We start from the raw sequence: 25,688 nt of genomic DNA on the forward strand, positions 1-25,688 counted from the left end.
TCCAAAATATATTCCGGAAACTTTGGCAACATATTCTGCAGATAAAAATAAGTAAAAAAGTTCGTATAAATGTATGTCCTAAAAAGCTTAGTTTCGGAGATACAAGGTGTAGAAGTTTCATTTTTATTTCCATTTTTGTCTAAATAATTTCTGAAGTAGCATTAATATGTGGATCAAAATTGGTGTCTGGGAGTTTTTGGACATGAAAAATTTGATTTTGATGATTCCTACTTGTAGAGGGCGCCACCTACATGTGTTTGAACTGTTTCGAAGAGTAATAATTTTTATATAGAGATAGAGTGGCATTCTGGTAATTACAATAACATATTCTACATTATATTTTCTATTATAGGTTTAAGTAATGCTTCTAATTATGAAACTTTTTTAAACTTTAAATAAATAATACTGTAACAAGCTTGTTTCAAATACACTTCCTTAATTCACAATATGCTATGTTATGAAACTCCGTTTATTATTTTTTTATATTTCGCCAATGTCTATAAAATAATTTATAGTTGTTTTAAAATATTTATAGTATAATATTGATCTAATTTAAAAAAAATGACAGCGATCTTCAATCTATAGCCATGGCGGACGTCGTTTTTCTTGCCGATCATATTGCACCACAAATATGTTACCTGTGATAAAACTCTATCTTTTTTGTAGTAGCGGTTACATTGATTAAACTCAAATAATTCAAATGCGGTTCACGTAAATATAAAAAAACTATATACATATGTTTAAAATCTGAAGAAACAGATCTGCAAACAGATATTGGATGTTCAATTAAAAAAGGAAAGTTAATAATAATTAATTAATTAATTTTTTCGTCTTTCGTTTATTTTTATTTCACTTTCTGGAGTTTCAGGTAAAACCTTACATCTATTTTTTACTGCCTCCAGTAGGTTTGCCTGCATACAGTATACTTAGTGTTTGTATTTATCCTTACACTTCAAAAATGTAAAGGATTTGCTAATTTATAATTTCAATAGAGCTTTAAATCTGGAGAAAATGTATAGCTGAATAATAGTCATACATATTCCAGACACACTTTTAGTATATATTTAGAATGCAAATTTTATATAAATCCACATTAAAAAATTAACTTTAGTTAGAAATGTATTTCAGTCACACTCTAAATCTTTGCAAATACATTTGCATATTTTGTAAAAAAATTGGGGTGAAAATCTCAAACCGAAAAACCTCACCAATCCTTGAAATTTTTGAAACTTTTTAGATTGCATGTTGACAAACATCCCAAGGCGCAAATTTGCCCCAATTTAACATTTAATTAATGTAGTTTTTTTTCTGAACAGGGAACAGGAGCTGTTGGTACCCGGGTACCAACAGCTCTAAATTTCTATATAATCTTTCAGTAATAATTGTGAAACGGTTTCCGAAATAAAAGCCATGGTGCGCCAATGTCGATTTTATTTAACCACAATACCGGGTGCGTCTCAAAAGTGGCTCACCCCTATAACTTTTTTATTTCTTCAGATAAAAAAAAACGAGATTTACTACGTTAGTATATAACATAAATTAGGATTGATTGACGTATTCAATTATTTTTGGTCACTTCCTGTTTTACAGGAAATAACTACAACTTACTAGTACTGATTTTTAAATGACACCCCCGGTATGTGTCTACATTATTCGATAGAAAATGACACTCTGAATAGACTGACATATCATATGTCAACTTTTGAAATAAACTACCTTATTTATTAAAAATACGATTTGGGCATCTTTTAACCGGCTATGGGACCGGACAGTAAAAACATTAGACGATCAAATTTATTTTTCCAAAGCTCCTTGATTAAAAATTAGTGTTTTTAAGACAGCCATGGCCGTCTAGATTGAAATTTAAAATACATTTTTTTAAAGCTTAAATGTCAAAAATTGACATATAATATGTCATTCTATTCAGAATGTCATTTTCTATCGAACAAAGTAAAAATATACCGGGGGTGCCATTTAAAAATCAAAAGTTGTAGTCATTTCTGGTGAAGGAAGTGACCAAACACAATTGAATACCTCAATCAATTCTAATTTATGTCATATACTAACATATTAAATCTCGTTTTTTTTTCTAAGAAAGTAAAAAAGTTATAGGAGTGAGCCACTTTTAAGACGCACCCGGTATATTTAAATCATGGTGGGTAGAGATAAGAAGATTGATCATACGTGAAGTTGATCTTCGTGTATTGTATTGTATGATTTTGGAATCAAAGAGGGATCAATTAAGATTGCGCTGCTGTAGCAAACGTTCTACATTTGAAAGAAGCGCCAAAAATGTTTAGAACAAAATGTAATTAAAGAGATAGATAAATATGCGATTTCTAAAGGCGCGGGTTGCCAGTCTTTTTGACTAACTTCACTCTAACCTTTATTTTCCTCTTTTATCTGGCCACTTTTTCAAACAAAGTCCCATAGGAATTGATTCTTCTTATTTCTATCCTCCATAATTTAAATAAATCAAAATATTTTTTTCCAATCCCAAAAGCATAAAGCTCCATCTAGTAAGAGAACGTTATATTAAAAACGTTTTCAGCCTGCAAAACATGGCAAGCAGCGCCTACCCTCGGCCGGTAGACGAAGCACGCGGTTCGCGCTGAACTCGCGCCCGACCTTTCAAGGCAGTTTATTGACCCGAGTGACGTACGCGGAAGAGGCGGCCGCGGTGACGTCAGCGCAAACATCGACTGCGGATGTTGTCGATGTCGATCCTGCTGTAACGCATGAGTTGGTCCAAGCCGCGCGCCGACGATCAGTCACGAACGCGGGCGATTCCTGCTGCCTACCACTGTAGGCAGACGACCGACCGATAGGCGCTGTTGCCCGATTTTCCAACGGAGTTTACGGTCTCCCTAGCGCCAATATTCTTCCCAAACTCAGACCTAACTTACCGTACGATTTTCAGAGAAATAAGTAAATAAAGAGGAATCTAATATCAGAGCCGCAACACAAGTCAGTTTTAAAAAGACTTGAATCTTAAGTCTTTAGTTATTTCTAAAATCAAAATGATTTGAATCAATTTAAGTCAATTTTAACATAAAGTTTAAATGTTTTAAATTTTAAGTCGTTGGCTTAAGATTAGTCATTTTTTTAAAGTCGTCTCTTAAATTATAATCATGATTTTCTTAAAGTCGAGTCATTTTCTTTCAAGTTAAGTCATTTTAGTAAAGGCTTAAATCAATATAATGACATTTATGTTGTTTTTATGACTTAAGTCATATTTTATTTAAATTACGTGTTATACTTATATACGCTTATTTAAATATATAACATACTTTTTTGTACAGAGTTAAGTCGACAACATTTACAGTATCCCATGCAGTGTATTTTTTATGGCGTCACCAAAATTGTAAAATTTAAAATTCTATATCTTTATTTTTTTATATGAAGCACCTTGTTATTTCGAGTCAAAGTGTTGTTATGAACCTCATGTTACAATTTTAAATAAACCATATGCGAAAACGTCAAAAATTGACATATGATATATAATTCTATTCAGAGTGTCATTTTCTATCGAATAAAGTAAAAATATACCGATGATGTCATTTAAAAATCAAAAGTTGTGGTCATTTCCGGTGAAACAGGAAGTAACCAAAAACAATAACTAAATACGTCAATCAATCCTAATTTGTGTCGTATACTAAGGTACCAATCTCGTTTTTTATCTGAAAAAATAAAAAGTTATAGAGGTGAGTACTTCAACAAAAAAGAGTTAAAATACGAAAAAGCGTATATTGCCAATTGTGCCTGTTTTCGTTGGTGGTCGCCAAAATTATCTTCGATTGTCATTTCCCAGCCCCCTTTAACGCCGTTTTTATCGTATAGTACAGTAAATATGGGACTATTGGACTATTCATTATTGAAACGTAAGTGTATATTATATAGACTTATCCAACAAACACATTGTTCAGAATTGTTGTTCAGTGCATCCTGGAGAATTATGTTTTCCAAGGATGTAGTCTAACTAATTTTTTTTGCAATAAATAAAATACTGAAATGGTTATAGTTAGTCTACCCAAACACAATAAATCAAGAACTGCATGTCCTATGAAAAAAATAAAAAGTATCAAGCCTTATTAAATAAAATTTGATATTTGAGGCATAATATTTCACTTCAAGTCTCGGTTACACCTTAATTATAAACAATTTTATAATAAATAATACTTTTATACAGCCCCCTATAATTATAATAAGAAAATACGATTCCCAATTTATCATATGGTCAGACGGTATGGCGAATCTCATCTGGTTAATTTGATTACTATGCGTACGAGAAACGTTTTATGTACAAATTACCCGTCATTTTCGATTCTCTTATTCATGAAGAATATCGAAATGATGGGCAGGTAACGGTACAGAGGAAGATTGGGATGTAAGAATACCAGATGCCGCAAAACGGTTGCCTTTGGGCAATTTTACTTTACGAGAAGGAAAAAAACGGAATTAAGGTGGGGTCAACATCGCCGGATATTTACAGTTGCAACATTGTATAAAAGAGGAGAAATATTATTAATCGCTACAATATTCTTAAGAGGGCATTAAAATATTTATTTATGATAATTGAATATTATCAAATTCATAATTAAAAAGTTACAGGAAAAAAGTTAAGTATTATGCCCCCGAAACAGAAAACACTCTGGGTTAAAATTCATATTGTCTCTCGAAATGTTTTCTGGAATTCAAGTAACTTTATTTCGTTTTTACAGTAATTTTTATGTGATTGTACGTTGCTCTAAAAATTAAGAATAAATACATTATTGGTTAATATTCTGAAAATACGAGGGTTGTCTTTTATGTTTTGCATATACAGGGTGGCGCACCTCATTCACCTCCCCCATTTTTGGATTCTCGGGCATAAAATAAGGCATTTATTATAAGGGTTTAATATGTTTAAATGCTTTGGTTTTTGAGATATTTAAAGATATTTAAATATGCATGCTATAATAAAACAGTTTATAAACACCCTGTACATTACTTTTCAGAGTTAATTCTAGTGCTAACTTTAAAGCCAAGGAAATAAACTTTACTAAAAAAAATTATTACTTCCTCAAATATATACAGGGGTATCAAAAATTGCTGGTCTATTTTAAATATTTATTTTACATAAAAACTTTGTTATTTCAAATACAACACCCTGTATTTTTTTAAATAAATCAAAGCAGATTTAGATTCTCTTTCAAACTGTATTAGGGTTTCCTATACCTATGTGGCTCAGATTTTGAATAAAAAGCGATTTTTCAATAAAATTGTAATCAAAATGGCTGGTGTCGCCATGGCAATTTTCTAGTGACACTAGCTATTTTCAAAATCGACATTAGTTTATAGACTTTATTTAAATTTATAACAGTTTACTTTTATTTAATTTTTCTACAATAGTTTAATAAGGAAGTATTCATTACTTTATCAAGAAAAATAAAGAAGTAGTTCTTTTTGATTTATATTACGATGACTTGTAGAAATATTGGATTTTCTATAAAAGAACCAATTAAGGCAAATTCATTTTCTTCACTTCCAACTACAGGTTTCAGCCTAATAGGTCATTCGTATAACACACTATCAGCTCTGGGAAATAGGAAAAGTTGTTTTTCAAAGGTACGCTTGTCAAGAAAATTTCTATTTGGATATCTTTCAGCTTAAACCCTTCAGGCTAACCTCCCCCCTCCCAAACAATTGTCCTCACAAAATAAAGTCACTAGTAACACATCCATTCCTTCGGCTTGCAGATACTGCTTCATTTTTCTTCATAAAATAATAAATACTTACTTATTAACCGTATTGTAGATAAATTAAATGAAAATAAGCTGTTATAAATTTAAATAAAGTTCATAAACTAATATCGATTTTGAAAATAGCTACTAAGTGTCACTAGAAAATTGCCATGGCGACACCAGCCATCTTGATTACAATTTTATTGAAAAATCGTTTTTTATTCAAAATCTGAGCCACATAGGTATAGGAAACCTTAACACAGTTTGAGAGAAGAGCATTTAAATCTGCTTCGACTTATTTAAAAAAATACAGGGTGTTGTATTTGAAATAACGAAGTATTTATGTAAAATAAATATTTAAAATATAGCAGCAATTTTTGATACCCCTGTATACATTTAAGGAAGCTATCAATTTTTTTAGTAAAATTTATTTGTCTGGCTTGAAAGTCAGCACAAGAATTAATTCTGAAAAGTAATTTACGAGGTGTTGACAAACTTTTTTATTATAGCATGCATATTTAAATATCTTTAAATATCTCAAAAACCAAAGCATTTAAACATATTAAACCCTTATAATAAATGCCTTATTTTATACCCAAGAATCCAAAAATGAAATAAAATACCGGGTGTTCCATAAGAAAAAACATAACTTTGGTATGGATCTTAGTTCTGACACACCATGTACATTTCAAAATAATTTTAAATTATACACATTGCCTTCCCACATGTACCCATAAAATATTTTGTTTCTACATCTTTCCGTTTTCGTACAATCAACCGAGGCGAATGAGGTGCGCCACCCTGTATATTTGATACCGATTAAACTTTTAGCTGCATAATCGAGGGCGCGATTTTTAAATTCATTGTTACCAACCATGGACATATTCGGCGCCGGGCCGGCTAACTGGAATTTACATTTCCAGCTGGGTATTGAGATGGTAGCTCTGCTGTAAAAAATATCAAGTTGCAACATTTCTTTATTTATTTCCTGACATTGTCATTTGTCCTGAAACTTTAGTTTTGTATTACGAGTTTTTAGTTTAAATAAATAGTGATACTTTAAGCTTAAAAATGTTTAATAGCAGACCTTGCAATCGAATATTGTTCTTTTTAGAACCTCTACGTACAAGATAGCTTAATAGCCGTAAAAAACTCATCGCTTTTTAGAATATTTTGAACGGGAAAACGGTAGTAATGGCGCTTTATGTTCCTTAAATGCTGATAAAAAGGTGAGTTTTGTTGATGTAAATAATAACTGTTTATCTATTTATAATAAATTTATTTTTGTTACCTAAAATATTTTGATTAAAAGAAAATATGTAAAGTGGGCAACGCTGTGCCGGTCAATTTTTATCACGTGACTAAAAGTTTATTTGATATGAACTATATAAACCGAGATATAAACATAGTATTGTTACGGATTCCGTGGGTCCACTAATTTAAACTCACGATAAAATACTTAACGAATTTATTTTCTCACTTTATACACAATTACTAACTTATAACACACAACAAACTAACTATTTATAAGATTCCTTCACCAAATTGTCCGATTTTCAATTTCCACGCGGTATATTCAAATTTCAAAAACTCTGTCTCAGTTGTCGATGGCTCCGGCTTATATACTCTATTGACTGCTTCTCGAAATTTCCCCAATTCTCGGAAAGCGTACTTCTTCATACTGAGACAATTCCATTGTCTGATTCCCTTACTTCTCGACTTGACTAAAAAGATGGCGCCTGAAAAGTCTTTTTAATTTCTGGCGGATACGTTGCGGTTGTGCAGGCAACCAGTAATACATTTTTAATTTCTGGCGGATACGCCATTTTTCTTGACATTGCCCCCTTCTCAAATTTGATCGTCCCGATCAAGGTTTTCTTGTCTGGTATCTCTTCAATCGATCCAGATGAACTACTTTCATCTTACTTCTAGGGCTGCGTTGAATCCGGTACACAACATCATTTATCCTCTTGATGACTGTATAAGGACCTTCCCATGCTGGAGTTAACTTTGGGGACCTTCCTTTTTTGCGCTGTGGGTTATACAACCATACCCTATCGTCCTGGCGAAATCCCGTAGAATTAGCTCTGAGGTCGTAACGAGCTTTCATCCGGTCACTGGCTAGCGTAATCTTACTTCTCACGGCCTTATGAATTCCCAATAATCTTTCCTTCCTAACGATTCTTTCGAACGACAGTCCAACGTTATCTTGTTCCATTTTTCCTCCAGATCGAGTACTTGGTCCTTGTCTAGCTGCGCAAATCTTACAACGTTGACACCATTTCTTAACATCTTCACAATAATCCACCCAGTAAAAACGATCTCTCAGCTTGCTCAAGGTCTTGTTTACTCCAAGATGGGCTCCAGTTCTACCACCGTGAATTTCTTCCAATACCTGGGTAACTTTCTTCCTTGGTACCAGTAACTGAGTTGTCACTGTCTTGCCATCCGCACTTTCCCACGTGCGCTTTAACAATCCATTCTCAATCACCAGTGAATTCCACTGAGCCCAGAGAGCTTTGAAAACGAGCCCTCTGTCCGCAATATCCTGCCACGGTGGTCTCTCGCCGTTACCTTCCCTGAGCCGTAGTATTGCTCCGATGTCTGGATCTTCCATTTGATCTTTCCTCAATTGTAACGTCGTCCATTGTTCGTCAGTTCTCAGTTTAAAATTCTTTACTCTGATAGTGCTTTCACGATGTTGCATTTTCTTGCCCAAGGTAGCTCGTCGTCGATCCGGTTCGTTGTCGATAATTTGTACCCGTCCTACACGGCACCCAGCGGTTTTCTCTAGTTTCCCGAACACAGTCTTCTTGGTATCACCAGGTATCATCACAATTTTCGATGATCTTTCTTCCATATTTCCTGGTCTCTTCTCTTTAGATACAGAAAATTCCTCATTTCCGATTTTCAGGATGTTTCTATGGTGATCGAACGAGAAACCATGTTGACTGATCACATCCATACCCATGATAAAATCATCTTCAATGTCTGCCACTAAAACGCTATGCCGAAACTTCAAATTCCCTAACTCCAGTTCTATGAAAGCCTCTCCCCGTACAACGGCCATTTCCCCGTAACTGTACGTAAATACACTCTTCTTCTAAGAGGCATCATCTTCAATCCTTGCACCGAGTTAGTCCGCACCAACGATACCATAGCGCCTGTGTCCACAGTCATTCGAATTCTTCTACCATTGACCTTCCCGTTGATCACCAAACTGTCAGCGGTTTTCCTAGACTCTAACGGAAAACATCCTAGGGGCTCTGTTTTCTTCAGCCAATACTCGCTCATTAGTGTTGATTTCCTGGTGCTTATGTTCTCTCGATGGTAAACGGAATCGCATTTGGACGCGGCAATCCCGTTTGATGTGGCCATTCCTGCCACATCTATAGCAACTTATGTCCTGGGATCTTCCGATGTGCCGATGTTCTCTGGATGGTGAATGGAATCGCATTTGGATGCGACAATCTCGTTTGATGTGGCCATTCCTGCCGCATTCATAGCACCTCATATCCTGGAATCTTCTTTGGTTCTCTGTCTGGGTGTTGTTGACTCTCTTGTTCACTAGTAATTCACATAGTTTATTAAACATCTCCTCCAAACGCATGTGAGAACTCTTTGGCTGTTCCTCAACCGTTACCGAGCCTATCTTCGGTTTAGGAATGGCGCTAAATGCAGCTTCTATTTCCAGCGCCCTGACGAGTACTTCGCTGCTGGTAGAAAATCGCGATATTTGCAGCGCCCTCTGTAATTCATTGTCCCTCAGTCCGCTGATAAAGCACTGAGCAGCGAGTTCCTCCCTAAATCCTTCCGGTGCTTCAGGATACGCTAGGTGTACCAGCCGACGCACATACGGCAAAATAGGTACTTTACAGCGACAAAACCATATTTTTTTATTCAAACTAAGCACAAAAAAACACAGCTAGTAGAATTCTATAAGTAACTCCCCATTTAAATCCGTTTATATTTTTTTCGAATGATAATTTATAAAAGCGCAGGCGGCTTTGCAAGCAGACATGCCTCGCGCGACTATCACGCTAACCTGGTTACGTCAGAATATGTCACAGTTACAGTTAGTATTTGTATCGATTTCAAAGTATTTTAAGTAGTTTTTCTAGATGGATCCTATAGCTACAGGTATGTACTACTAAGTTATTTTATGTAATCAATTATTTTTTGATTGGTAGACTAGGTTTCAAAGCAAATTTCAAATGAATTTATTTTCTGAAAATTTTTGGAAAACGTCATTTTAAGTTAGAATTACAACAAAGTTCCGCTTAGTACCACATTTTTTTGTAGTTTATGTTGTTGCTCTGTCTTTGTATAATAAATAAACTAAAATCTAGCTATCCCAAATCATCCTTTTTTAACATATCTGCATTTGTTTGCAGGTAGTGGGAGTGCGCCTAATTTTAAGAAAATTGGTGTCAGCAGGAATGAACTTTTTGCAATCTTAAAGAGTGTTAATTTTTATAAACAATCATCATCGCAGTGCAATGAACATTTAGTTAGTTATATTAAGGACAAACTGAGTATAGATAAACTTTCCAAAATATCAGAAAATCGGTTAAAAGAAGTGGTAAAAGTGTTTGTGTCTAAACTTTTAACAAAATGGAAACAAAGCCATCACATTGAAGCAAGGTTTATGAAAAAAAATACTTATTGGATAGCAGGAGCGGTAAACTTCCCAAATTTACAATATACTGTCTCTACGCCAACGACATCGACACAGGGACGACCGAAAAAGTTATTCAGTCAAAAATGCAAGAGATCGCAGCAGAGGGAAATCAGGCCTATTGTTTCGGAATTGTGTTCTGAAAAACTTGCGTATGCAGTTGAATCCAGTTTAGTTAAAAGTGGTAAAAGAACTGCTGCAAAAGTAGTAAATCTTGCTTTATCATCAACACCAAAAAGATTAAAAAAAATGAAACAAGTCCATGATTCATCTTCAACCTTTACTATGGACCTATATACCCCGGAAGAAGCACTCGGACTTATAGTAGACTTAGGATTAACTAAAGACGACTACATAACACTTCAAAGAGGGGCAAAAAGAAAGGGTGCTAATATATATCCTTCATACCCTGCTATTGCTGAAGTAAAAAAAAAATGTTACCCACCAGGTATGTTTATCACAGAGACAGAGGCGACAATTCCATTACAAAACCTGTTGGATTTAACTATTAGTCGGCTAGCACATATTCAATCAGAAGTATTGCTGCAGAATGTTCCAGATGAAGTCATAAACATAAATGTTTTTTATAAGTGGGGTCTTGATGGTAGCGGTGGCCACAGTATTTATAAGCAAAACTTTGCTAACCATTCAGAATATGGCGATGCCAACATTATATTGTGTACAATTGTACCTCTAGAAATATCGATTCAATCTAGATCTGGAAAACAAATTTTTTGGAAGAATCGGAGCCCATCTTCTACCAGATATTGCCGTGTCGTAAGCTTTAAACTAAAAAAAGAAACAAAAGAGACCATGAAAGAGGAGTACTTGGAGATTGAAAATCAAGCAAATAATTTACGGCCTACAAACATTTTCATAGGTAACAAAGAACTGGCATTTAAACATATTTTGGTCTGCACCATGATGGATGGAAAAACATGTAATGTGCTTACGGACACGGCCTCATCCCAAGCATGCAACGTATGCAAGGCCACACCCAAAGACATTAACAATATAGAAAAAATGGTAAATATAGCGTGTGACTCATCTACATATAAATTTGGAATATCTGTGTTGCATGCATACCTTAGATGCTACGAGTACCTACTTCATATTTCTTATAAAATGGACAACAAAGAATGGCAGGCAAGAAGCCAAGAGGCAAAAGAAAGTGTTAAGAATAGAAAGAAAGCAATTACTTCTCAATTTTACTCAGAAATGGGATTGGTTGTAGACCATCCAAAACAGGGAGGAGGCAACAGTAATGATGGGAATACGGCCCGCAAATTTTTTGATAATCCAGTGTTAGTGTCGGAAATAACAGGTGTCGATAAAGATTTAATTTCCAGATTTGCAAACATTCTGAGTGCGATTTCAAGTGGGCACTATATTAATGAAAACAAATTTAAGATTTATTGTCTTGAAACCGCTCAAATGTGTATACAGCTTTATGGATGGTACAAAATGAGTGCTACAGTACATAAGCTGTTGCTCCATGGAAGTGATATTATTCGGTCTTTTCCTCTGCCTATTGGGCAATTATCCGAAGATGTTTTAGAGGCCAGTCATAAGAGTTACAAAAACTTAAGGTTATTTCATGCTAGAAAAACATCGAGAATTAACACCAATACGGACATCATAAACTGGCTACTTGTTTCATCCGATCCGGTAATTACTTCTTGTCGCAAAGATGTACAAAAAAAGAGGAAACCGTTTTCGGCGGTAGTCATCGGAATGTTAAAAGAACCCGAATTTTTAGGACAAATGTATGTGGAACAAGCTGACGACTCTGACTCTGACATCCAAGAGGAAGAAAACACATAATGCGAATAAATAAGGGATAAAAATTTATTTTACCCTTTTTCATTGTTTTCCTTCTTTGTAACAATTCCAATACACTGGCAAAAAATAATTTTAGGATTAAGTAAGACAATACGAATAAAAAAACTTTACACTACTAAATTTTATTCTTAAATCTACTTTCAACCTGTCTTTTAAAATTCTTTTGACCAATTTACCAAGGTAGATATGCAAGTAAAAATTAAAGTTTCCATTCAGAATATTTTTTTTTATAATAATAATTATATCTAGCTTATTACCGTAGGTATTGGTGGATTTGGAAATTTTGTTACACACTGTATATAAATTATAAGCCAAATTAGGTCTATATTAGAAATATATGGTTAGTTCTGTACTAAAATATGCTTTGCATGTAAATTCTAAGTTAAATACCAAATTAAATCAATGAAAATGTTTTTGCCGCTGTAAAGTACCTATTTTGCCGTATGTGCGACGTAAGTCTGTTTCAAATTCTTGCAGACTCTCTCCGGACCTCTGCAGGCGTGTCTTGATCTGGGCCTGGTAAAGTTGACGTCGATGTTGATCGCCATATCTTCTGTCCAATGCAGCAACCAAGGTTTCGTATTCCTGCTGTTGGGCTGCAGGAATAGTTTGCAACAGTTCCAGGGCAGGGCCACGCAGCGCGATGACAAGTGCCGCTGCTTTCTCCTGGTCAGTCCATCCGTTGGCAGCGGCGGCTGCTTCAAACTGACGGTGGTACATTGTCCATGTCGTTTGTCCATCGTAGGTCGGGGCCTTAAGGTTTGCAGTTCCCGGAACGCCAGGTGTCCTTACTTGTACCTTGGTCTTCTGTAGGTCCATCTCCAACCTTTCTATCTTCTGCTGAAGGCGCTCCTCCAGATCTTCTACGACTTCTTGGAAATGGTTCTCCTGTCGTTTTTCCAGGTCTTCAAAATTCTTCTGTAGTCGAAATTCCTGATTTTCCAAAGTTTTCTTAAGACGGTCCTGATCTTCAAATTTTTCTTTCTGGCGACGCACTTCTAAATCTTCAACAATTTTCTCCAACCGTTCTTGTCTAATTCCTTGATTTTCTAAAATTTTCTGAATACGGTCCTGTTCTTCTTGTCTTTCTTTTTGACGTCGCTCCTCCAAACGAATTTCCAAATTACCCAGTATTTTCTCAAGCCGGTCCTGTTCTTGTTTCTCTTGTTGTCGTTGAACTTTCAAATCTTCGAAAATGTTCTCAAGCCGGTCCTGTTCTTGTTGACGTCGTAGTTTTTCCTCTTCCTTTTCTCTTTCTAATCGGGCTCGCTCTTCTTCTCGTTCTTTACGGAGTCTTTCTTGTTCTTCTGCCTTCTCTCTTCTCATATTCTCCATAAAATCGCCCAATAATTTGCTTACTTCCTCCATTTTCTTCGCTTGTTCCCTTGTACCAACCATAAAAATACTCTAATTCGGTCTAAAAATCTTCCAATCCACTTAATTTCTTCTTAAAATCCTCTTGAATCGCACTTCCGACACCAATTGTTACGGTTCCGTGGGTCCACTAATTTAAACTCACGATAAAATACTTAACGAATTTATTTTTCACTTTATACACAATTACTAACTTATAACACACAACAAACTAACTATTTATAAGATTCCTTCACCAAATTGTCCGATTTTCAATTTCCACGCGGTATATTCAAATTTCAAAAACTCTGTCTCAGTTGTCGATGGCTCCGGCTTATATACTCTATTGACTGCTTCTCGAAATTTCCCCAATTCTCGGAAAGCGTACTTCTTCATACCAGACAATTCCATTGTCTGATTCCCTTACTTCTCGACTTGACTAAAAGATGGCGCCTGAAAAAGTCTTTTAATTTCTGGCGGATACGTTGCGGTTGTGCAGGCAACCAGTAATACATTTTTAATTTCTGGCGGATACGCCATTTTTCTTGACAGTATGAAGAATTTAAACGTGGACGCAATAAGGATTGATTCTCTCTCTACCTTCCGTTTCCGTTCCATATACCTTCCGAATAATTTGATTGTATTAACACTATTAAACGTAACCATGGAAACGATACGAAAACGGAACAGATAGACATTTATATAATATAATATTTTACGTAAACTGAAGGGAAACGGAAGGTAGCTGATACGGAAGGTATAGTGAGAATCAACGTTTAGTCTTACCAATGATCCAAGAAAAGGTCCACCAACAACAGCAGTCGCCCAGAAAAACGTCGATGTTGTATGCAAGCTGATCTAAGAAGATTGACATTTCACATATCGTGAAAATGAAGCATCATTGGGCAACCTCAATTCAAAACATTTTACATGAAGAATTATTTGTAAAAAAATTGTTTCTCGTTGGATACCGCATCTGTTGACGGAAGAACAGAAAGCAATTATTATAGTCAATTGGTTTCAAAAAATTCTACACCGGTTTAACGCAAGAAAGTCAAAAATATATACAGTATTGTCAGTGGTGATGAAGCCTGGATTTACTTTCATAAACCCGAAAATAAACGTCAATCGGCTGTTTGGGTGTTTCTAGATGAACCAAAACGGACGTAAATTATCCGTTCTCAAAATGTTTCCAAAAAGATGGTGGCGACATTTGTTTCAAAAGCCGGTCATGTGGCGACGCTTCCTCTGCAAGATCGAAGAATTGTCACTAATAATTGGTACATATCTATTTGTTTGCCGCAAGTAATTGCTGAGTTTGGAAAAACTAACCCTCAATGACGAATGATTCACTACCAAGATATAGCAAGTTCCCTCACAACTCGAAATATGGGTTTTTAAAGCAAGAAAAAATCGAATTGTTAGACCATCCTCCATACAGTTCCGACCTAAGTCCTAACGACTTTTTTACTTACAGCGCCTTCAAAAACGCAATTTTGATGGTACCAATAAGCGAGTGGAATAACTGCTTTCAGAATTTGGTTCCAACGGATGCAAAAATGCATTTCTCTTCGCGGAGAATACTTCAAAAAACAAGAGTGTTTAAAAGTTATCTACTGTTTTTTTCTACTTCTATATGCAAAATATAAAAACCCTCGTATCAACAATAAAATTCTTATTACCTTGGTCTGGAACAAGTTAACTGAATAATTAATGTATGTACATTTTTACTCTTTCCATTACCAAAATTAAACCTCTCTTATTTTCTATTTTCATTTCGATGAAAGTCAAACGTTTAACGTAATAATTCATATTAGGCCTAGACAAGTTTATTGATTTTGTTTTATTAATTATTAATTTTCCTGTAAGAGAGTACAGTGGGAGTAATAAAATATGTTAATTGACAATAAATAAAATATATTTTAACTGAACAAAATTAACGCGAGTTTTTGTTTTAAATAATATAGATGAATTAATTCTCAACATTGTAGGAAATTGCAAAAAAGTACCAGAGGGAGACGCAATATCCCCAAAGCTGTTTACAGCAGTACTAGATGAAATCTTCCGTCAACTAGACTGAACCAACAAAGGATTAAAAATAGATAGAGAATACCTTAACCATCTAAGATTCGCTGACGACATAATAGTTAGACACCATAGTCCTAACAGCCAATAATCCTGAAGAACTACAAACACAAACTAACGAACTAAATACAGCCAACAATAAAATAGGTCCCAAAATGGATTTAGCAAAAACTAAAGTAATGTACAACGAACTATTAGACAGAAAAGACATTATAATAAATAACACAAAACTGGAAATAGTAGAAGAATACGTATATTTGGGACAACTAATACACAGCTTGGGATCTCTACTACCAGAAATCAACCGAAGAATTAAGTTAGCGTGAAGTACTTATAGAAGAAACTCAATCATATTCAAATCTAGAATGCTCTATCTAAAGAAGAAAACATTCGATTAACTTGTACTACCAGTCATGACCTATGCATGCGCTACCTGGAGTCTTAAAATGGACATTATACATATAACGAAACTGCAGGTCGTACAACACTCGCTGGCACGAAATATCGTCGGCTTTATGACGAAAAGGCGTATCTCGATTTTTGGCGATTTTGAGACATTAACGTCATGACATGCCCAGTGGGTCATATTTTAACATAGCGAATTTGCGCATCTCAATATTGTACCTTTTTCATTTTATATTAGTTTAAAAATTTGCCCCATCTCAAATACTATAATTCTTCGTTATGACGAATTGACGTATGTTGAGATAGGGCTCTTTGTTATATAAATTAATGTTATACCAATTATTATACTACAAGGAAGATGGAATTTAAGATAGGTCCTTTTGTTTTAAGTTATGAAAATGCATGCGAGAGAAAATCACACCATTCTACCTAATTATTTTCTGACGGTTGCTTGGGACAAAATAAAACTTCCATCATGGCAGTAGCTCTTTTTTACAGTGTGATCTTAGAGTCTACTTTTTTGCCAAAAACCATTGTTAGAATGAGCTAGACTCTGCACATAGCTGTATCGGGTATGCAAAAGATTGTCCGAGAATAAACGGCCGAATAAAAGTAAAATTTTGATCGAAAGCAAAACAATGAAACGAAAATTGCCCTAATGGAAAATTTCCCGAAATCATAATTTCTCTAAGAACATTTTAGCGAATCAAAAACTTGCCCGAAAAATACAATAATTTTCATCTCCGTATCATTAGCATTGTCATCCCTACCAATTTTTGGAAAATTTTATTTATTTTGCTTATCATCATCCAGCATAAACACGTAGAATGGAAGTCGAATTTGTTATCATTGAACAGGGAAAACAGAAACTGTTATTCCACAGTTTCTGTTTAAAAAAAAACGAATGAAGAAACATGATTTCTTTTTGTTTAGTTTAGTTTTTATTATATGGACCGTGAGTTTAAATGCCCTGTATTAATGCCCTCAACTAACTAAAAAATTACTAAAAATATATTAGTTAAAAAAATGCATTTGAGTATAAAAACGATATTATTAAAATCAGCTAGATAAGAGTATTTTATTTGATTATTGTCTTTGCTTCTGGCATGAAAATTCTCGTTGTTTTCAGTTGATCTAATCCAACGCGAATAAAAGTATTTAAAAATATTTGTTTCTGATTTTTTGGCGATTTTCAGATTTTTTCTTGTATGTATGTATTGTATTTTCTTGTAAGTATTCCATAATGTGAATATTGTATCATTTTTTTTCTTATTAAGAACACTTTACCGTCATTTTTAAATTTATTTTACATGGGCGTATGTATGCTATTCGTTCGGAAATAAATTTATTATTATTATAACAAAATGGCCTATCTCTATTAAACAACTAAAAATAAATTATTTATTAGAATTTACGCGCAATTTATCTTCAGAACGTTTCCTCAATGTCTCCGTTTAAGTGTTGATACAAAAACACTATTAAAAAATTAAAGACTTTACATTTATTGACCAAATAAAGTAAGTGATTTTCTTGAAATTGCTCTCCTGAAAAGTAGCAAAAATCGAGATACGCCTTTTCGTCATAAAGCCGACGATATGTTGGGAATGACCAAAAAGACCGTAAAAAACGGGAAAAGACCCAGATAATAGATGTCATCCACAGAATCAAATCCCTCAAGTGGTAATATGGTCAGGATATCTGGCAAGAAGGACGGACAACAGATGGACCATAAAAACTAGAACTGGTACCAACAAGGAATTAAAAGACCTAAAGAAAGACCAAACCTGAGATGGGCCCATGATATTAGGAAATTAACAGGGATAACTTGGGTCCGCATAGCCAAGCTTAGGAAATTAACAGGGCAGCAATGGGCCCAGCCACAAAGAGAGTATCTAAATATGTAATGGAGACTACACCATAATTGGAAATGGTTGAATACGCTGAGAATGATTATGACGATTGTAAGAAATGGAGTGTTTTGTTAACAATTTGAATATGTCAATTATATTTTGATAAGGTTTGGTTTAGACATGCGGACAAAATCCGGATTTCGTCAAAAAATAAATTATGAATTTATTGATGTAAGGTTTATCTAACGAGAGAACACCTGACAGTGAGAGTTAGGTTAGTTTAGATTAGGTTAAGGTTAGGATTAGAATCATTGTTTGGATGTCGTCTGACGATATTCTAACCTGACTCGTTGGACAGACGGACCCACTTTACTTTAAACGTAGTACTAAGATTTATACTACATACGTTACAAATGACAGGATTAGATTATCCTGTTTTAATAGAAAACTTTGAGCATTTTATTAGTTACTTTGCACTTTCTTTTTGGCATTGTTAAATGCTTAATTTTATTGGTACCATTAAATATTGCACGTTTAATACCGATACCAATTTACCCGTTATACATTTAATTAGCATGAGCTAAAGTCTGTCCAACGTGTCAGGTACTAATTTTTCCAATTAAGTCATTAAGACACACAGTCGGGAGTGTAATTAATAAGGTACATAAGGTACAGTGATGCTCTTGAGAGTATGTTACATAAACATCTAAAAATATTAATAACTATTTCTGTACCCCTGGTATGTCAACCCATATTTTGTCGAAAAATTCCTTAACAAGAAACTGGTGCAGTTCTACATCTGTAGATTTTTCTTTTTTTATACCGAAAAAATAGTTCTTAGTTTCTTATTATTTTCTTTTTTTATACCGAAGAAATCGAGTTTTTAGTTTCTTATTAGGTCTTCTTATAATGTTTCATCTATATCTTCAGACTTCTTCGAATAGCTGCTTGAATTTCTAAACTGAAGATAGAAATATCAGAAACAAATTAATTGCCTCAATATAAAAATATCTTCTGAGCAAAGACAAAGTAAATTGGTTCTCAACATTTCTTTTAACTATAATTGGTAGGTATTTACAAAATCGCACCATCCTCTATGATTATCATCGCGATAAATTCACACACACAAACAAGATGCGGTGTCCCATATTCGCAGGCATGCGAAAAACGACGGAGGAAGAAAGAAAGAGGAAGGGAGAGGAAAAAAACGTCGAAACGTACACAGGGGCGCGGCGGCCGAGTACGGCCTAACGGACCGCCGTCTAACTGTACCGTGGCGCTGGTAACCCAGTGCGATGGTACCGCTATCCATCAGCCGTTCGTTGCTTCGTTCGTGCAAACCAACCAACGGCCGTGATTCTCATAATAATAATAAAGCGATGACCGCTTGTGGTGTGGTACTACAAGCGCAGCGCGGTCGCCTATTATCATTTATTTCCCCGCATTGAATAATGTTTCGTAATAAGGTACCGGACGGTGCGTTCGGATCACAGCTTAGTCAATACCAGTTGGTCATGTTTGCTTGTTTTTGACTGTTTATGTATCACCTACTGCGCCTATTTTCCAACATATGTCTTAGCACCAGTTTTGATCGTTTTTTTTTAATTAAAGCTTCAATGGAGCTTAGGATCACACTCTAATCATTTGCAGCCTGTCGACTTAGGTCATTTACTTGAAAATCTGCTCACCTTGCACTCTGTAACATGGATGATATAGTCTAAACGCTAGCAACGTTTTCGAGAAAGTATTTTAAGACCTCTGGCTCTTTGATATATCTTTCACTATACTCTCTGGAACAGCATGCAGCCCGTCTGGCTGCCGATACCCGTTTCGTTTACTACTGCGCATCGGAAGAAGATCCTATATTTTTTATTAATTTAGTCCTATAAATTCTAGTATTGACTATAAATCGAACATGTCTCCATAGCGCAGTGCGTAGAGTTTCCGACCACGAACGGATGATTCAGAGTCCAAATCCGGGTCAGGTCAAAGACTTTTTTATTTTATTTTCGGTTATATTCTGATAGTAAAGTATTAAATAATTCTGGTAATTAAAAAAACAAATATTTAATACTTTACTATCAGAATATAAACGAAAATAAAATAAAAAAGTCTTTGCCCTGACCTGGATTCAAACTCTGAATCTTCGGTTCGTGGTCGGAAACTCTACGCACTGCGCTATGGAGACATGTTCGATTTATATTCAATACTAGAATTTAAAGGACTAATAAAAATATAGGATCTTCTTTCACTGCGCAGTAGGGAACGCAACGTTTACTGGCAGCCAGACGGGCCGCATGCTGTTCTAGAGAGCATAGTAAAAGATATATCAAAGAGCCAGACGTCTTAAAATACTTGTTTTTCCGTTGCTAGCTCTCGTACTAATATGTCTTGTTCTGAGCTCTATTGGAGATTATAGCTCAGGAGGCAGTGATTTTTTTTAAATTTATTTTCCCAGTCGGTAAATATAAAATAGTTTTTTCGGAAGATGACATAAAATGACAATTTGGGAGTCATAATTGTGGGGTTAAAATTTTTCTGATGAATTCACTAGATAAAAAAAAGTTCACTTATTTTCCCAGTCATAAATATTTGGCATTTATTAAAGTGAATCATGGAATCATTGTATTAATGAAAATAGCAGTTTGGGACATCCCAAGTGGAGGAAAGTCAGTCTGATTGAAAATGTGAGGATGCAAAAATTTGATAGATTTTTAACTAACCTAACCCTTATTTTCCCATGCTTGAAATGTAATGTATCATTTGATACTATCATAAACCAATCAAAAATCAAATGCAAGTATGGCTGATTTAGGAAAATTGCAAAAATTACAAAATTGTTGCTCTTTTCCCGGATTTGAAAAATTGTGACATAATAAATAATACAATAATTTCATAGAAAATACACGTCTGGCTGTCATTTACAATCACGAAAGCCACGCCAGACTCACAAGTCAGATAGTTAAATGAGGAGAGGAAGCGACTTTGTGTAATTGAACATGTCGAATTTAGCGCGCTTGACAAGCCTGGCAAGGCTTTCGGGATATTCCACATTAACCAGGCTATGTTTGCAGCTGCAGTTATAATATAAAATTATCTGACAAAATTTAGGACAGCAAAAATAAAGGCAATGATTTCAATAATTTTTATCCAATTTTGGACATGCAATACATATTACACATTCTCACAGATTAGCTAGACTATTTTTTTTTCTTAACTGTACAATATCTCTCGCTAATAGAACTATTTTTATCACTCGAAAAAAAGTACAGTATATTTGTACTTTTTGACGCATTTTTCGCCTCAGCCCATCGTAACCGCCCCCCCCCACCTACTTCTACCCCAAAATCTTCAATGCCTCCTGGACAATTAGTTTAAAGTATCAATTGAGATTAGTGCTCTGATTTCTTGCACATGTATGATTATAGAGCAGCAGCTGATACGCATATATGCTCAGAAAAAAGCGAAGATGACCAGTGTGTTCAGAATCCGACTACATAACATAATATCCGACATAACATAATAGAGTATCTAGATTCTTCTACTTCTTAAATCAGCGTCGCCTTTCGGACGTTGCCGATCCTAATGGCTATCATGGGGCGTGAAATTTCATATCTGAAAATTTGAATCTTTCAAAAATTTTGCAAACCAATGGCGCAGATTTTTAAAGCCAGATTATATCTCTTATTATATCTGCCTTCGTCCCACTGATCTTCTTCAGTATCTAGATAGGTACCATAATTTCCAGACTGATTACGAATAGGCTCTACTTGGGATGAACCAATAATCTGTCACTAAATATACTAATTTTGGATATGTATATTGTACATGGTGTCCCAGAAATAAGTGCAAGTATTTTAAGGGGTGGTAGGTCTGGTCAAAAGAAACATTTTTCTCGTTATCGTTTTTCAAATCAGTCCAAAATAACCGAGTTATTTTACTTTCGAAAATTTCCAAAAAAAATGATTTTTTGCTAAAATTTTGAGAACCACTGGATCTTTTCTGGATTTTCTTCATGTAAATTTAAGCTACTACCTATGTTGCCATATTATCAAGAAATTATGTTTTTTAACTTAAAACTAAAAAAAATTCCAATTTTTAAAAAAAATCCAAATTTTCAATTTTTTTTTTCGCTTTAAAGATCTGCGTCGTTGGTGATAATGGATAATTTCCCATTATTCTGCATATTAGTATTGATTCTTCGTTTCATAGTTAGTTTATGTTCAATGTCCAGAGTAGTAGTTTCGGAAAGTTCCAAATTTAGTATCTGATTATTATCATTCATAAGATCTTTTATTTCCCAAACCGACTTCATAAGTTCCGTCGCTTAAAACAAACTGAGCAATTTTATCAAACGTTTTTATAACAAACAACCCAATTGTTTATTGTTTTACAAAAAAACATAGATTTATTGTTCTTCGATGAGTCGAGTACTCTTGGTGTGATATCTGGATGAATTAGAGATTAGATACATTAATCGAAGCAATTCTACAAAAAAAAACATGTTTTTTTTGTAAAACTATTTGAATTATATAAATTTTGCATGAATAAAGTACATATTTGTGACCAAGCATAATAATATTGGACTTTAAAGCATAATAAATACAATGTGATAGAAAACAGACGGCATCAGCGATAACTTTGAAATGAAGATTGCTGTTATATATGTAAAATTATACGGGTGTTATCACAGTAGATGTAAGAATATTTGGGAAAATAGATGTTAATATGTCAGATTAAGTAATATTACATATTTAACTTTATATTCACTTTTTCAAATACCTAAGATTTTTAAAAATAAATAACGGTACATAAGAAATGATAAATTTGACAGGTAAGCTAAGTGCTATGGTTGTAGATATATTTATTTTACAGTTTTTAGACAAGCATAAACTAACTGCGCTACCTAATTTTACCTGTCACTAATAATACCAAATCCAATTTAATGGAGATTTCTTTATAGACACTGTAGACTACAAATGTACATAGAGTGTAATATTGCACTTAGAAAGAATATAAACGGATTTGAATTTTCAAAAAAGTATCAAGCTGCTAAAAGTTAATACCGATTTTTTTTTATTTACTACTTTAATCTATAACCAATTTATTGGAGTCATATAGCATAGTAAATTCAATTCGAAATTTTATAGATTTTCATAGCAAAGGGTTGTATATATTATTCGCTTACAAATATAAAAGCGTTGATGATAAACAAATCCATTAAAAAAGGAACATTTATGACACGCCATACAAAATAATCAATACATAACCTCAAAGCCGCAGCAACCTTATATATTTTATGCTTGACAAACTCGTTCCAGCACGCTAGCTTTTTGTGATGCGTACCTTTTCATCTCTCTGTATTCTTTCATTCGAATAAATAAACAAAATACTCTTCTTATAAAAAATTGTTTATGTTTCCTGTTACAGTATTTGACCAGAAATTTTTTACCCCATCTAATACCAATAAATAGACATAAGAATACTCTTCTCATGCAAAATTGTTTATGTTTACCGTTAGAGTATTTGACAGAGACTTTTTTACCCTCTTTAATACCAGTAAATAGATATAAAAATACTCCTCTCATGCAAAATTGTTTATGTTTACCTGTCATGGTATTTGGCGGAGACGCAGTGACCGACGGCCTCGACGAAGTCGAACTCGAAGTGGAAGTTGAAGTCGTATCTTGAGGTGGAGGTGGTGAGGTTTCCGTGGAGGCATCCTCCACCTCTTGTAGCTCAATAGTGATGATTTGGTTCTCCTGTTGACCCGCCAGCGTAACGTTTACGATTCGACCAAATTTCCTTATTAGACTTATCTTGATTCTGTCTCTTTAACTTTATTAATATGATTACTATTATCTACTTAAGGTAAACTTATATTAACGAATTACAAATCGCGGTATAAATTTATCAAAATCGGTCGGCTTTACAAAAACAACATCAAACACCAAGATTCGAAAAAGGAAAATAGATCCGAGACGTTCATATATAATAATCTCCGGTTAAACACCAAAATTGCGAATTAAAACTGGTGTAAATTCAGTCGAACCGATGGTATTCAGTCATCGTCAGTCTACGGCGAAACAGTCTTTGAAGTTATTACGTCTTAAAATCAGAAAAATTGTTTGTGGCGTATTGCTTTTAGCGGTTACAGATTGATTGGATTCTTGAGTGTTGTCTCTCTGTCTCGAGAAGTATTGAAGGCCTCCGTTTGGGGATAATAATAACAAATAATATACCGATAAACAGATAAACAAGTTAACGACGAATAAAGGTAGTTTAAACAAGGCAACGGGATAATAAACTTTTCTAATAGATATAACTATAAAAACAGTACAGATTTAACGAAAATTTACACAAGAAAAACACTGGGTACGTCACAAAAACCGGAACACATTAAGATTCGAACAGTATCTCCGTGCACGCTAGAGCCTCCGCTTCTTTGATCAATATTTTTTAATCGATTTGGACGCAGCCGTTCCTTCTAATCACACGTTCCGAATATTCTTTTGGAGAACGATCCTCCCGGAGTTGGAAAACCAGCAAGGGCCAGTCCTGTTCGAGCTGACCGTGCCAAAAATATTGACCCGATTCCTTTTAAAACAAACCCTGATTCATTTAACTCGCGGTGTTGTGTACGCTGCGTTCTAGTTTCGGGTTCGGCCGGCGGGGGGCGCGACGGCAGCCCTGTTTTACGAGAGGGTAAAAAAGCATCGTTGCCAGGTCGTAACAGAGTAATTGGAAAATAAATTCCTTATTGAAAGAGTGAAGAAGAATAGCCATTTTATTTAGTCAAATATTTCAGATATTTAGGAAATTAAACGTGTTATTATCGGCATTTTAATTCTTCAAAATTATTATTCAAAATTAGAAATACAAAATGCATGAATTTGATAATATATGTACACTCACCGACACAAAAAACAGGCACCTTAAAATTTTGATGTATTTTTATATTTTATATATTGTGTTTTAGTGGACCGATTTTGTTGATCTTTTAAGCAATTTATAGCTAAATTATTTGAATTTTCAATATCTCTTTCTAAATTAAAAATTAAAGTTTCTATATGACAATTATACGAGGGAAAACGAAATGTTGTTATTTTGGTAAAAGTTGTAAAAAAAGTTAAAGAAATGGTAAAGAAGTAAACCAAACTCCCTGTGGTAATAAAGCAGATAATTTGAAAATTATTTTATCATCTGTGTGCGTCTTTTCTCGATAGCATATTTTTTCGTCCATCTCAATAGTTTTATTTTTTTGGAGTTATTCGATTTTCAAGAACACATTAACATTTTTTCGTAATTTTTACATTAAAACCATGCCTTTGGTCCCAGTCAACATACCTATGAAATAGTGATGATTTATGTAATCTCACTGTTATTGAAAAATCCTACTATTATTGTACGTTGACTCTTGGGCAGTTACTTTAGCAGAGATGGTTTTAAGTCCAGAAGTTGTATCCACTATAGTTGCTTCAGTTGAAGATGATGATGATTGAATGATTGAGATGAAGATTATGTCGCTAACAGATTTAGGTGTGCACTAAGTACAGTGCAGACCAACTTACTTGGCTAAGACCCCAATTTACTAGGTCTGTTAACGAGGGTTAAAAGCAAAAGCATGGTTTCAACGTAAAAATTACGAAAAAATGTTACTGTCTTCTTTAAAGAGAGATCTCCAATAGCAAATATCACCAACAAAAATAAAGCTATTGAGATGAACTAAAAAACAAACTATCGAGAAAGGAT

At 34.3% G+C, this 25,688-nt stretch overlaps 2 protein-coding genes across 3 annotated transcripts in view; one reads left to right on the forward strand and one right to left on the reverse strand.

The window, feature by feature from the left end:
- Window positions 1-25,688, reverse strand: part of LOC115889135 (probable nuclear hormone receptor HR3) — a 363,768-nt gene that overhangs the window by 295,497 nt on the left and 42,583 nt on the right. The window contains exon 1 of one of the 2 annotated variants that reach the window (XM_030909075.1): window positions 23,545-23,769. The exons of the other annotated variant lie outside the window; for it this stretch is intronic. Within the exon in view, the coding sequence (XP_030764935.1) occupies window positions 23,545-23,551 (7 nt within the window). The 5' untranslated portion in view covers window positions 23,552-23,769. Of the gene's footprint in view, window positions 1-23,544; window positions 23,770-25,688 lie in introns of those variants that run through there. 2 annotated transcript variants of the gene reach the window in all.
- LOC115889134 lies at window positions 9,611-12,447 on the forward strand. The gene is made up of 2 exons (XM_030909066.1): window positions 9,611-9,863; window positions 10,118-12,447. Exons 1-2 carry the CDS (start codon window positions 9,845-9,847, stop codon window positions 12,223-12,225), a joined length of 2,127 nt encoding a protein of 708 aa, XP_030764926.1. The 5' UTR covers window positions 9,611-9,844; the 3' UTR covers window positions 12,226-12,447.

This window comes from Sitophilus oryzae, unplaced genomic scaffold, assembly GCF_002938485.1.
Source record: "Sitophilus oryzae breed Bouriz unplaced genomic scaffold, Soryzae_2.0 scaffold_810_pilon_pilon, whole genome shotgun sequence".
NCBI lineage: Eukaryota > Metazoa > Arthropoda > Insecta > Coleoptera > Curculionidae > Sitophilus > Sitophilus oryzae.